This window comes from Coffea eugenioides, chromosome 7, assembly GCF_003713205.1.
Source record: "Coffea eugenioides isolate CCC68of chromosome 7, Ceug_1.0, whole genome shotgun sequence".
In the NCBI taxonomy this organism is placed as follows: domain Eukaryota; kingdom Viridiplantae; phylum Streptophyta; class Magnoliopsida; order Gentianales; family Rubiaceae; genus Coffea; species Coffea eugenioides.
In genome coordinates this window covers 12,598,673-12,613,960 of record NC_040041.1, presented here as the reverse complement: position 1 = coordinate 12,613,960, position 15,288 = coordinate 12,598,673, and the positions used below count along the sequence as shown (strand labels likewise).

The 15,288-nt window shown below is 34.2% G+C and overlaps 1 protein-coding gene across 1 annotated transcript; it reads right to left on the bottom strand.

Annotated features, from left to right (window-relative positions):
* Positions 1-3,837: 3,837 nt before the first annotated feature.
* Positions 3,838-11,478, bottom strand: LOC113776935. Its single transcript, XM_027321988.1, has 8 exons — positions 11,432-11,478; positions 8,871-9,245; positions 7,698-8,183; positions 7,455-7,604; positions 6,992-7,153; positions 5,402-5,449; positions 4,892-5,328; positions 3,838-4,718 (listed from the first exon to the last, which is right to left on the bottom strand). The coding sequence occupies exons 1-8, from the start codon at positions 11,445-11,447 to the stop codon at positions 4,089-4,091; spliced, it is 2,304 nt and encodes a 767-aa protein (XP_027177789.1). The 5' UTR covers positions 11,448-11,478; the 3' UTR covers positions 3,838-4,088.
* Positions 11,479-15,288: the final 3,810 nt, after the last annotated feature.

The window sequence follows — 15,288 nt, the reverse complement described above, 5'->3', positions numbered from 1 at the left end:
AGGAAGATGTAAATTGTGAAGGGACCAATATAATGAGAGGCAGGTACTTAATATGCAGTAAATCGTTTCTATCATGGGTGGGATACAAGCCAATCAGTGATGCTAAAGTGAAACATCCAACTAATGCTGATATAAATAATTACTTGTCACGCTAGTTTCCATGTCTAGATTGTGTGTGCTTACACATAATCAGTGTTATGATTATTTGTTTAATACACATTTAGTAGTATTTAAATAATTACTTTTTATTACCACTGGGATCGATCCAGTGGTTAGGAAAAGGCTCCTAGAGTCTTCTCGGTTACCAATTTTAGGATTCTAATCCTGGCAATTGGAGGTGGAAAGGATAAAAAAAAAAAAAAAAGAGTAATTAACCCTGATATAATGATAAGGCAAATTTACATACATATGCATTAGTATTATATGTCTACTTCTCATTCTTAGTCAACATGTTGTTTCGAAAAATAGCTCCTATACCTGTACTTTTTAGACTATTTAATGTACGCAAATGTACATAATAGCTAAAAAAAATTTCTCATTCTTTTAAGAATTAGGGTGTTATCAAGTCGAGTCGAACTCGAGTAGCACCATACTCGAGCTTGAATTCAATCACAATCAGTGCTATTCGAACTTGAGCTCGAGCTCGAACGAGTAAATAAATTTGGACTCGAGCTCTACTTGTTTGAGCTCGACTAAATATCAAACCCGATCTACTCGAGCTCAAGCTCGAGTTTTGAACTAAATCTATAAATTTTCTCAAAATATATAATATAATATAATATGAATATAATATATATATAATATAATATAATATGAAAACTCGATTAAACTCGTCGAGCTCTCGAGTATTTATTTTTGGAGCTCGAACTCGACTCTTTGAATGTAACGAGTAGCTCGAGCTCGAGCTCGAGCTCGCCAAGCTTTTGACCAAGCCGCTCGCGACAAGCTACTTGCAAGCGGCTTGACTTGATTGCACCCCTATTAAGAACTTTGTAATCGAGTAGCACTTCATACTAGGAATATTATCTGGTGAAGTGATTCGTGGATGTATTTTAGGGTCAATTTCTAAGGGCTTGTTTTCCGTTTTCCTTCCTTTTTTTTTTTTTTTTTTTTAAATTGATTAAGAAATTACAATAACTGAAGCATGCTTTAGATTAAAAGTTTGAAGAAATTGAGCAATTATTACAAGCATTTCAAGGATGCTGGATCATCATTTATATATATACTTAAAAATAAGCTGACGCAAAGGTTAAAAACCAAACAAGAATACCTAAGAATAAGTTTTAACTTGAAATGTAATTAGCTGATTATAAGCAATTGGAAAGAAGGCTTAGTTGTAGCAACAACAATTACTCACCATTAAATTAAACAATTTAGAAACCTAATATAGAGATAAAGAATTGCCATTTAAAAATACGATTAGAGCATCATATTTAATTGCACTAAATTTTTTATTCTATGCCATAACATAAACATAACAAGGATTATTTGGAATGTAACTAAACAATGAAAACAATCGTTTGGATAAAAATAAAAGAAAAACGTGTTTTGCATTTAATGTTATTAGGTGCACATTCATTGTATCAAATATTAGATGTTCATTCAAGTCGTTAACTAACTTTTTAGCACATTATTATCATTAAAGAAACTAGCATTAGGTGTTGTTTTCTTTGGAAAATGTTCTTGCCATGTATTTGCATGTTGTGATTTCTATCTTAAAAAGGAACAATAAACTTTTCCATTTTAAAGTATAAATATATGTGGTTGCAAAATAGTAAACTTTCAGATCAAACATTTATTTTCCAAATGCAAGTTCACAAATATTTGTTCTGCTTTTCTCGTAAAAATTTCTTGAGAAAGACGAACCTTGCTTCCTTTGTAGGCTGTCATGTATTGGTAAAATGATGCAAACATTAGAGTTTCAAATCAAATATTATAACTCCTTTATTTTATCACCATTATGGTAAATGTTTTGCTAAAAATCTAATTTTTTTGGTTTCGAATTCGCATGAATTAAAATTGGGACGTAAGGTTTTCGGATCAATCAATTAAAACCAGCTTGTATTTCCCATAAAGGAAAAAAAAAAGAAAAGAAAAGAAAAAGAAACCTTGCTTGCTTTCTAAGATTAATACATGACTGAAAGTTTAACACTTAAACTATTATATTTTGTTCTGTTTTATTTTTGGTTTCATTCACAACTAAATTGCGTTAAATCTCGAAGAGATGTATTAAAAAAATATTGGTATTCAAATTCATCAGCTTTCAGTTTAATAGCAAGTAACAAAAACATGTGTAGTGAAGAAAGGTGTTTTTCTCAAGGAGTGTTTTCACATGGAGAATTCTATTTTCTTTTATATTGCATATATTATTATCGATAAAATTGTTACCTCCATTTTAAAATTTTTACCCGACAAAAACTTAGTAGCGAAGAAAAATGGTAGGAATTGTATAGATATTAGTAGATCAAATAATGATAAACGAACACAGACTTACCAATGAAGTGTAACTCGATTGATAAGACGTTTTACTTATTAATTTTTTAAGTCGAAAAAAGAAGTAGTAAGAAAAAGGTCTAGAAAGTATCTATCCAGAAACATAAAACATGTTCTTCACCTAAAAATCATCCGTGCAAGTGCAACTAAATTCAGCAATATAGGCCAAATACAGTTGCCATTCTAACTGCATGACCATAAAATTAGCCAGCACTTTTATTTATTTTCTATTAAATTGTTGGAGGCCAAAATTGCCATAACCTAAAAAGGGCTTACCTAAATCATGCCAGCATTATATATGTTCTAGTGAGACTCAGTGGATGTCCTTTTAATTTGCCAAGAAAAGGAGAAGAAGAAGAGTTAAATTCATGCATTTCCATAGTAATTTCAAACTTCAAGTACATTAATGACTTTTTAAATTAAAGGGTTTGGATTTTGCACCTGATCTTAATTAGGAATACCAAGAACCAAGACAGATATAAGATTCACGAACTAAATACTTGGTAGAAATTCATGGCCAACCAAAAGAGTTTAGTCCATGAACTTCAAAAGTCTGCTTTGCAACTTAACACACATTACTGCTAAGATGGAAGAAAAGTTTTACAAAAACAATGAGTCTGTATTCAATTAGCTACAAAGAATGAAGAAGTTAAGTTCATCTGTTGAGCCTTCTGCTGTTTACTGAGAACATAATTGAGAAGAACATATTTATATGAACCACTAATAAACTTGAGCTTTTCCTCCAAGGAATTGGGCAGTGTAGCAAAGTTGGATAACACAGATTTGTTTGAAAATCAGCTGGCAGTTCATAAGGAAAACCATAACTAACATGATCTTGTACTCTTTTTCAAAATCTGCAATTCTTTAAACTGTTTTAACATGAATTAAAACTAGCAGGGTATAGAATTGTAGGTTCCTGCCTCCTTTAGCTGGCCTCTCAATAGAGTGTAGAGAATTTAGGAAAGGATAACCTTAACATAACTCATAACTGTGTAAAAGTTATTTAGCTAAAGAATTTTCCCTTTTTATTTTGTGTTCATTAAGCAAATAAATAGATTACTAATTTGAGTTAAAACACTTTGAAGACATCTATTCATTAGGTTTCTCAAGGATAAGAGTGATAAAGCAGATGCTGAGAGACCTACGGACAATCTTCAAGCCAAATCTTCATATGAGAAAAAAAAAAAAAGCCTTTTCATTTTTGTACAACTTTGGATCTGATTTAGCTTTTATGGTTTATCCTCACAGAACAACCAGCAATAATACTAAGACATTCATGTTAGCTGCATTGATAATACTATAAATCGGATAACAGAACTTGGTAGAGCAAATGAAAGTATCAGCTTTAGGTAAAACAATCCATAGGTATGCTTTTATTGATAGCTTAAGGAATCCTCAGAATCAAAGGAGTTCGTAGAATTCCAGCACCAGCTGGAGACAACACAAATGAGTCAAAACAAATAAATGTTACCTGTGAAATCTACTCAAAACATCACAGATAAGGATTATTTGTAAAACAATATCGAAAAGCAATCCATCGCAAGCAGAATACAGAATGTCATGATAAAACAGAATGAAGAGATGCTGGCAGTAACTCAGGTATGAAAACTGAAGAGTTTCTTTCTAGGTTTGTCAAAGATGCCATATCCGTATGTGCGACTGATCATCTCAACCAGAAGAGGGAATTGCAGCAATGAGTAAAGAGCTATTGGAATAACAGAGAAAACAATGATTGGATAGGCAATCCAAGCTACTTGTTTGATCAGCATCAGATAGAGAGCAGTACCAAATGACGCCATCATGGTGACTATCGAGATGAACAAGCATGTGATTCCAAATATTAACTTTGTGGGTAAGGACTTGAGAAAATTTTCTTCTGCATAACGTGCAGTGAGAATCCCCAAGAACATCAGAATCGATGTTGAAGAAGTGAACATCGACAGTGCATTTGATGCCATAAAAAACAAGAATGCCTTTGGTTGAGTTTCTAGCATGACAGGGAGCCCTGTTGTACTATGATTACCGCCTGGAACTGTGAAGGCAGTTGTAAACATGACTGCAGAAATGAGAGTTCCCACAATCATACTTGATCCTGCTGTATTTTTCATCCATCTCTCTCCTTCCTTGGCCAAAACCTTATGCTCATCAGAAAAGAGGGCGGAAGGTGTTTTATTACTACCATTCTTCTCTTCTTTCATCTTTGGTTGTACAATACTCTCAACCTCCTACAGAATATATAATGTCAGGGACAAAGCCTCACTAGGACAGTACGATTAGATAAAGAATTGTTCCAGCTTTTATATCCATATGCCATAAGACATCAAAACAAAAGCAAACGACCACAAAAACATGGCAGACTAAGATAAAATAGGATATTGACCACAAATTAAATTGCAACCTGAAACCATTGTAGTTCCCTTTGCATTTGAAGAGCTGCTCCAGAAACCCTGTCAAGTTGAGACTCTGGAGACAGCTTGGCTGCTAGATGTAAGAAATTGTTTTGGAAATAATCATGCCTACGTGCCAGTATGCTCTTTCTTGTTCCCAAGGCGTATATAAGGCTATAAATTTTCTCTTGGCGAAGCACAATTGCATGTGAAAAAAGTGTTCTGCCCCTTTTGTCTTTTTTATATATGATTTCTGGCGTAATTTTGAAAATTTCATCAACGAACTCAATGATTCCATGCTCAATCGCATCATACAAAATTTTATCAATGTCCATCTTTTCAAGTTCTTTCTTGCTCAATGTCCGGATTTCCTTAAATATGCAGGTTAGCAGTTGAATGGCTTCTTTATGAATCAATTTCCTGTCATGTATTTGCTTTATATCTGGGACTGAAATCAACAGAAAACATTAGAAAATTATCATAGTTTGCCTGAGTAAAAAATGTTAGTTCGTGAAACAAACCGAGGCATCTTAATATGAGCCAACCAAGTCCACGCAAAATCCTCAGTACTGCAAGAAAAATATGCACAGGATGAATAAAATGAGACGGAACCAATTACTGATATAGATCAACGGAATAAAAAAGAACTGTAGCAGCGTATTAGTTGCACAACTGAATAACGATATCTAAATGAATGGTGTACTCGAGTAAATAATAGTAGGCATAGAAAACTTGCGTGCCTGCTTAAAGCATGCATGCAAGCTAAGCAGAGCAGAAAAAGTGGGGTTTAAAATACAATACCACTTGACACTGAAACTAAAAAGAACAGAATTAGATGGACAATCTTGTGAATTAGATGATATGAATAATATCTAGTGGAATATACAAAGGATGTAAAGCTCAGAACAAGATGGTAAGGATAGGAGGCAGTAACCAACTAGATACAGTGGTATAAGTTGTCAAAAATGGAAGAGAGATCCACTTCTTCCTATAGACAAGCTGAGGTAACTAAGACAAACGAGAAAGCACCTCACATTCTGATATATGGTAAATTAACATAATCCTACATATCTGAATTTAGATAACTCTGTAGATTGGAGATGATTTTAAGTGGTTGTCAGTACAATTGCCTGAGCAAAATTAATAAAGATTCCATGAGTTGAATCTTGAGTGGTGCAGATGCAAGTCCACAGAACTTGGTAAGACCTGAAGATGAACATTACCATCCCTATACATGTTTTGCCTTGTTGTTTACATCTCTTGTTGCACTATCTACATGGATCCCTATGTAGGTGATCTTCTCAGAAGCTATCTTTACACTTAGGAGTCCAACTTGCCTCAGGAGGAGCAAAGGTTGGTGACCTAACCAATCCATTCTTGTCTAACAGAACATAGGCTTGAGTTTCAATCCCCTAAGAAAACCTGATGTTGGGGTCCTTTGCATACTAACAAGATTTGACTATCTTGCCTTTAAGATTAGCAGTAGTGAATGATTTGGAAAGCTGTATGCAAGTCAGGAGGTCAATTGACCCCCTCTTTCATGGTGGAGTAGTCGTGAATTATTCTTGGAGCTAGATAGGTTAAGATTCTTCAGCATATGCCAATGCAGCAATGCCAGCTAGATTACGTTCTTAAGAACTCTTGTGATAGACACTGTTAGCAAGCTATATTCAACCCCTTGATATTACCTGATGACAAATGCCCCACTACCTGGTGACCAATGGTTCAAGCGCCATTTCATTTTAGTTACTTCAAATGGAAGCAGCTGAGTTTATTATTTTACCATTTATAGTTAATGCACACATGAATTGAAAAGTTCCTCATTACTCATCGTTGAAAGGAAACAATGTTCTATCTTTACTACAAAAAGTTCCAAAATGTGGGGCTGAATCCTCTTAATTTTTGAACTTTCCTCTGGTTTCTCCCAATCCTAGATAGTCCACCACATATCAGATTATTTACCTATTAAAATACAATGCATTACACTTTGTCATCAAGCTACTGCTAAAAAATTGAGAGAAAAAGTTAGGAGAGATCCCACCACAAAAAATTAGAAGTCTTTAATGTGCAACAGAAGGAATTTTGGAAAAGAAACTTGGTATTTTACATACCAGAGCTAGTAAGGCCTTGATTCCCTGTCTTAGTCATCTCATCATCACTAGGATCATGAATGTCAATGTTGTGGCCTTCAGTCATGCTTGCTCTTTGAGTTTTTGTTACCTCATCTTCATGAGAATCTGTTGGACTCCCCGATGGAGAATGTACCATTACACCTGGGGCATAAATAGATGGTATGAGTAGCATTCCCTAACACTAGTACACATTTACTGATCACGGCTATTTAATATTCTTGTTGGTGGAAGATTTTATCTTGCCCGACAACTTGGACTGAAAAAAACAATCCACATTGCATACTGACATGATAACTGAAACATCATAAAAATCCACAAAATGTAGAATGGCCATTGCTCTTAGACTGTTTGGCTTATTATTGAATTGGAGAGTAGAATATTTTGCTTCATTACATACAAGTCAGTTATCAAAGTAAAGTAGAACTGGAAAAAGGACACTCACATGAATAGATCCAATTTTTCCAGAAAGAAAGTTTGGTTCCACTAGGAAATGCAGATGGCTTGAGAGCCAGTAACCTGAGAGTGTAGTCACCATTATGATCAGGGGTGACGCCAAGTTTTGGATACTGTCGAAGCAGCATTGAAGCAACATCTGTAACGATTAAAAAGCAGGAGTTAGAGGCACATATAATGAAGAAGTGTGTGTTGCAGATTGGTATGTTGCCTGTTATATCTATAATCTAACCATATACTTCTGCTGTAATTAGCGAATTAAGCAATGTAGCTCCATTTTCACCCCTATCTGGACTTAGATGCTCCTTTGGTGTTACCCTGTATAGATACTTAACAATATGCTTTTGACCATACAAAGCAGCCTCAATGACAGGAAGCTGCCCGTCGTCACGGTCATTTGCCTTGATAAGTAGCCTGTCATTTTTTTCCACTATTGCCTTTGCCAACCTTGTTTCACCACTGATTGCAGCAAGAGTCAGAGCTGTGGATCCATATTCATTAACAACTTCCAAGTCTTCTCGTGCCATTCTGTGCAATAACTCCTTTGCAATTCTTATGTGTCCACCCAGAATGGCAATGTGAAGTGCAGTTTCATTATGTGATGAAACTATTGCCTTAACAGCGTGTTGCTCTTGATCAAGGAGATGTTTTGTGAGATGAAAATGACCTTTCTCGATTGCTTTGTACAATTTCTCATAATGAAGGTACTCTTTCTGTCCTGTAAACATTAGAATTTGTTTCATTTAATATCTCTAACAGGGTCCCATATAATAATGAGCTCATACAAGGCACACGTGAAATTTTGATGAGGAGCATAAAAAATTGAGGAAGTAAAGATCAAAATCAGAAAATCTTTGAAATAATTTTTGGTATGAAGGTGACATTTTACTAATCTATTCGTGGAATATGTACTCTTTAGGAGCAAGTTTATGACTATCATAGGCTGGAGAATAATTTTCCCTCTTTGGTTCAGAGTAGGCACTGCAACAATATTGTTATTGGATATTGAGCAATGATTCAACGACAGAGTCCATGCTATGGAGGATATGCTCCAGGGCCTCTTTTGGCAATTTAGCTAGGACTCCCAACCCCCAAGTCTCCATCATTATTTGGTGCAACAGAGCCTGAATAGATGAATTGGAGCTCTATTTGAAGTAATGTACACAAAAATCTCTGTCAGGAATTGGTTGCTCAAAGAGCAAAAGAAAAGAAAAGGAATGGACCAAGAGCAAAATCAGACAAAAATCTGAAATTGCTAAATAATAATTTTTGCTCCTAATGCCCCATGACATCAAATGAACCACATAAAACACTTAAATTTTTCCAAGAGAGAAAAACTCATCAGTTAACTTCTAAATTATATGTCAAACATAGACATTTTATCAGCAACATGATTGAGAGTTACCTTCATCTTCACCATGGCTGTTTTCATCTTCAAGGTCATGTGCTGTGAGTAGTTTGTGGGGCTTTAGTTTTTCAGCCAAATGATTCCATGCAACATGGGCAGAATTGTGAGCTGCTTTGACTTTAACATATGTTCGTGTTCCGCATGAAAGTTGGATGGCATGTAAGGCCAATGCATTCCTCTTCTGCCATTCCTCGTGTTCCTGTTTCTTATCTTGACTCTCTTTTAGAGGATCCTGCTCCTTTCCACTAACAACACCCCAAAGGCCATGACCAACCAAATAATATTTCAAGCATCTTTTCCATTCCTCATAGTTATCCTCAGTGAGCTCCTCAGGAACAATTCCAATTGCACCTCTACTAATCCTATCAGTTCCTGCTTAGATACATCACGTTAAAGGATGCCAATATCCAAAACATAAAAAAGAGGATGCACAATTCAAATTAAACATTATTACTGAAAGTTACAAAAGAACATGGAGAATAAATAAGTTCATCCACATAAGTTCATACGTTTATCCCTGTAGCTTCAAGTCCGTCAAATTACAGAACAATGTAGGTAGTATTTTAGAGGCTGTATTAGAAGGGCTAAAAAATATGATCTTTCAAGGGAAACAGGTTTCCATGCACAATGTTATGTCATTTTACAATAGATGTATGATTAAGTTTTTTCATCCAATTGATGAGTCAAAGATTGAGAAAATATTAGCTAAGTTGAATGTAGCTGTCCAATATATTAATCAGTGTTGCACCATTCAAAATGCCTAATTCTTTATCAGAGAAAGAAAACACTCCAAAATAAGGTCTACTATAAATTTACCAATCTTGGAAAGAAGGTATGATTATGTGTTGGAAGTTAGAAAAATAATCACAAAACACAAAAAACCAGCTTAGAATATAAAAAAGTAGTTAATTGAGAAGCTTACCTAGCTACCACAACTTGGGATTCAGAAAGCAAGCAGGAAATTAAAGCTAAAACAACACAACCAGTAATCAATTTCCTTCTAAATCCTTCATGACATAAAGGCTTTTCTCCTCAACTTGTTTAACTGATTAATGAACTTAAAATCCCATCAGATTTCTTCCTTATTTTGGACATTTGGGACATTGAGAATTCAAGAAACACAGCAGGTCTGGAGAATACTGAAGTTTCTATTGCCATTTTTTGCTCTCCCAATTGATTCAGAAAGAGCTGTGAGATTAAGGGTCTGTTTGTTTGGAAGGAAAATCTTTTCCAGGAAAACATTTTCCATATTTTCAACATATCAAAAAATATTTTCATTGACAAACCAAACACCGGAAAATTATGAAAAAAGGAATTTGGAAAATATTTTCACTTAATAACCAAACACTGGAAAATTATGGGGAAGGAAGTGATTTTCCAGGAAAATGACTTCGATGGAAAATATTTTCAGTCCAACCAAACGGACCCTAACTGATAGTCCTTTCCACTGCTCATTGGACACAACATCAAACTAATAGTGAAGGTGCCTTTGTAGCAATATTGATGGCTCAAAATGTAACCATTTACGAGGACCCAGTCTGTGGTCTCACCCGCCAGCCTGTGGAGGGAGCAAGGCTTCAAAGCGTAACGGATTGGGAGTCATAAATTGCCAGTGCCAGACCGTATCCATTTGGCTGGTTCGACCGGTTGAAAAGGGAAACCGGCCATAAAACTTTCTCCAAATTTATATTAGAGTACAATGAAAAATAAATAACCCATCAAAAACCATCCAAATTGGTCAAAACTGATAAAGCTTGCATGGTTGAGCCAGTTAGTTACTAGAAAATATTTTTCATAGTATTATTCAGATTTTCTAATTCTAAAATGAATAAAAAGCTGTATATTTGACTCAATGACTTAAACTGGTTGGACCGCAAACTAAAAGCTCATTTGATTCATCCACTGATTCGGGTCTAAAAATATTGTTTAGTATTATTGTACAAGGCACTATATATACACTAAACCAATGCTTGTAAATATTACAACGTAAAAGACCATGATAACATTGTTCATCTGCATGGCTTATCACATTTTCAAGATTTCTTCCATCTTCAATCTCCACCACACAAAACCCAATTCGGGAAATTTGAATGATAAAGTGTTACCTATAATGGTCTATGACACATTGTTGAGAAAGTCAAACTATAATGGATTTAGATAATGTAATTTGAAGATGCCACTTATATTATATGACTTTGCTGATGTTACAATGACCACGTGTGAAATCATAGATCAAGCTTATGAATAGGACTCATTACTTGAATATTAGAAGTGGTTATTTGAAAATATATATATATATATAGAGTCATTTATTGACTATTACAACTGCTGCTATATAATGCTCAAAATTATGAGCAAAAGGATCATCATTGAGAGCCTTATAAGATTTTGCATTTTGGCTATTTCCTACAATTCCAATGAAATTGGGAAAAAAAAGGAAGAAATGAATAACAGCATGGCTTTTGTACTAACAATAAGTCAATTAAATAGTGTAAATGAGCACATATGTACAATTAAATATGGGAACCAGGGAAAAAAAATACAATTTTCAGACTAACCTGAAGTTTTCGTCATCCTTCAGCCGTAATCTTTTGCAACAGAGAAAGTGAAACTAATACAGTCATTCTATTAAGACTAGTACTTGCATTTATAGATGCATAAAACATTCTTTGGCCAAAAATGAAATTAACAATATTCTTACTCTCTATTTAAGTGATTCTCATTCTTACCTCTTTTGCACTTTTTTCTTTCTTTTTGTCTATCTTGTTTCTGACTAAAGATATGATGTAACTTGGAGTGAAGTGGTTAGAGATGCGGCCAAAATATTATTCCCATGTGGTTCACATGTCAAGGTTCCACTATGTAAATTTAAAAAAAAAAAAAAAGAGGGATTCACTGTATAAATAGTTTGATTAAGCTAACAATCTTAGGGAGGGGGCGGAAATATCTATTCATGATCCAAAAACTTGCAAGGCCCAATTTGATCCGTCCCAAGAAATACTGTGTATTCGTTCTGCATTTTGTTACCGAAGCAGGTCAAGGGGGGCTCTCTATGATTGCAGAATGGAATCATGGATATGATCACAATTTTGGTGGTGGAATTTTAAATTTACCAAAAGTGCTTCACTTTTACGGGTCAATTCTGAGAACCCCTTTAGTTGTACTCTGGAATCACTGCCCTTATGTTTCAAGTGGGGATGCAGAGGAGTTGAACCGAATCGAGTTTCGATTTTAATCGAGCCGAGTTTCAACATAATTTTACAAAACTCGAATTCGAATTCGACAAGTTCAAAATATCAAGTTCGAGCTTAAAAAATAAAAAATGATTTATTTATATTTTTAAAAATAAATAAAATAATAATTTTTTTAACAAATAATAAAATATTAGGGATATATATGTAATTTTACTATTAAAATAAAAAATAAAAAGATATATAATCGAGTTCGATCCGACTCGCGAGCTAACGAATTTAATATTTTTGAACTTGAGTTCGAACTCAAGTCGAGCTCAGACTCGACCCGCTTGCAATCAGCTCTCAAGCGGTTCGATTTGTTTGCATCCCTAGTTTTAACTGAATCAATGCACATTTTTGATACCCAATGTTTGGTTTGTATGTCAAATGAGTCTCTAATATTTTGACTAAAATAAAAGTGATTCTCAAAGTTTCTGATTTTAGACAAATTTAAGACAATTAACCAAAAATTGCAACAACTAAGAGTCAATACCAAATCGTTGTTAATTGAAAATTTTAACTTTGCATTTTTGGTTCCTAATGTTTTGAAATTTCAATTAATATTGTCCCTTAGATTTCAAATAGTTATCGTTAGGATTTTAAATATATGAAAAATGCATCCCTTGATCACAACAACCTTCCTGAAACCACTTCAAATTGGCACAACATAATTGTTTTGCAGAAGAGGCACCACTTTGTTAATACACAAACAATATTCAAAATAAAAACTAGCACAAGAAAATAGAAAAACTAATTTTCTATTACATAACATTATTCTAATTATTACTACACAAATTCTTGCATGACTTGTGAATGTAGACCTTCGAATGTTTATAGTTTGGGATTGCAATTATTAAAGCTAGTAAAAGTAGGTACAAAAACATCAACTACTTATGGGAATGTTTTAAAAAAGTGTAAATTTCACATAGACCCCTAGTGGTTAAACACTTTTTAAGATGCACCTTTTATAGTTAAAAAAGAATTGTCCATTTACACTCCTTGTGCTCTAGATTTAAGTGGAAAACAAACCAACGCACTCAGTAAAAGGAGGATTGAACATACACGCTCCAATAATGTGATTGGTTATTTGATTTTTGTGTGAGGATTTCGGGACATTTTTCTTCCAGAAATGCCTCCCAAATGAACGTGTTAAAAATAGATTTAGTAGCCAAATCTATTTTTAGGCTTTTTTATAAATGGTAAACATTCACATGGAGGCAGTTTCGAAAGAAAAACAAAACTAAGACCTCACATTACTAGAATCAAGTAATGTGATGCAGTATAGGAGCAATTACAGTGAAATCTCCATTGACGGAGTATGTTTCTATTTGACTTCCACTTGAATCCAAAGCACAAGGGGTGTAAGTAGATATTTTTGAATCATAAGGGATGTATTTTAAAAAGCACTTAACTACAAGGGGCGTATAAGAAATTTACCTTTAAAGAACTTCATTTTGTTTTTTCTTGTCTTTCCTACCTATTAAAATAAGACATTCCATAGGAAAGTTTTAAAATATTAACTTTCATGTTTGTATACATTGATGATTTTACTAAATAATTCAAATACTTCTAAAAAATATTTGCTTCCTTTTAAACTTAAACGATAACACATTCAAATGGAAAAAAGAAATATGATCAAGTTAATTTAAATATGTGAGGATTCGAAAATTCCATTATTTTAAAATCCCTAATTTTGGCTAAAATAATTATTTATTTGGATTTTTGCCACGAATAATATTTTCTAGCCTATTAGACCTAAGTACATGATTTTATAGTTCGTTATATTTCTAAAGTGTCTCATTTTAAAAATAATAAAATAAAAACATAGATAAATAAATAAGTATTTTCTTATAAGCCTATTTAGCGAAAAAGTGGAAACGTGTCTAAAAACTTTAGCCAATTGGGATTACAATAAGCTAAAAATTTAAGACCTATACAATGGACCTAAAATAGACAATTTTAGGTTTAAACACACAAGTAATAACTAGTGGTACGATCGTTATAAGAATTTTTAAAAGGTTTTAATTTTTATTACGCCTAAATTAGAAATACGTGTTTTCACGTGCGCGCTTAATTGAGGGACTTTGGACCATTATTTTGGGACAATTAAGAATGAATAATATTTATATGAATGTAAGGGCCCTAGAGGTTTAGTGCACTAGTGCAACAAACGTAAGAGAAATCGGATACAAAACGCGCACGTAGGACACTAGTTATAATTGATTTGACGTAATTAATATAATAGACGTCAAGCGTCTTTCGTACGCGAAGTCATCAGAACCGCAATTCATTTCCTTTCTTCTAGCTTCATAGTCGGCCAGCTGCTGCAGAGAAACAACCAAAGACTCTCACCATTTCTTTCTTCCAAAGCCATGCAAATCACTATCAAACTTCCACCAAATTCTCTCAAAATTTAACTACAACTAGCTCAATACTCGGACAACAACTTAGGCTGGAAAAGGGAGGAGTTTCACGGCTGTCTTCAGGCTTCATAGGGACCGAAATTTTCTGATCTGAACAGCCATCAAAGTAGGTAGCCATCTAACTCCTTAAACTTGTTTTATGAAGTTTGATTTATGCATTTGAGCTAGAATCGTCACTCTAGTAGCTTGTATTGTTGGAAAAGTGGGCTCTATGAATTCCCACTCTTGGGTTGTTGCTGATTCTGTGCTTGATGAAGTTTATGATATCAGATTAGTGTTTAAGTTATGGATTTGTTGAAGGAAACTGCTAGAAAACTCACGTAGAGAGCAAGGGCCAAACTTGACCATTTTGCCCCTGCTCTGTTCGGTCATTTTATTGCAGAAATTGAGGATTTAATGGCTTGAATTGGATGTTTATAGGATGTATTAGATGTGTGAAAAATTTCATTAGAAAATATTGATGTTTGATTGAGCAAATGAATTTTTCTTGAGAAACTAGCAAGTCTGGAAAACTGTTCGCGTATGATTCTGACCAGTGGTAGTATTTTGGCTATAACTCTGTCCTCGGATGTCGAAATCATGTGCTGTTGGTGGCGTTGGAAACTAGACATTCCTGGCTTTAATTTGGTATATAATGCACGTTCTGATTCTTTGTGAGCAAGCCGAACCAAATGTTTTAAGTTCGCTGTCCTGTTGCTCTGTTCATCTGGAATGAAGTGTTCAGGCAGCAACTTGATGCCCGAATTTGAACCAGATGGG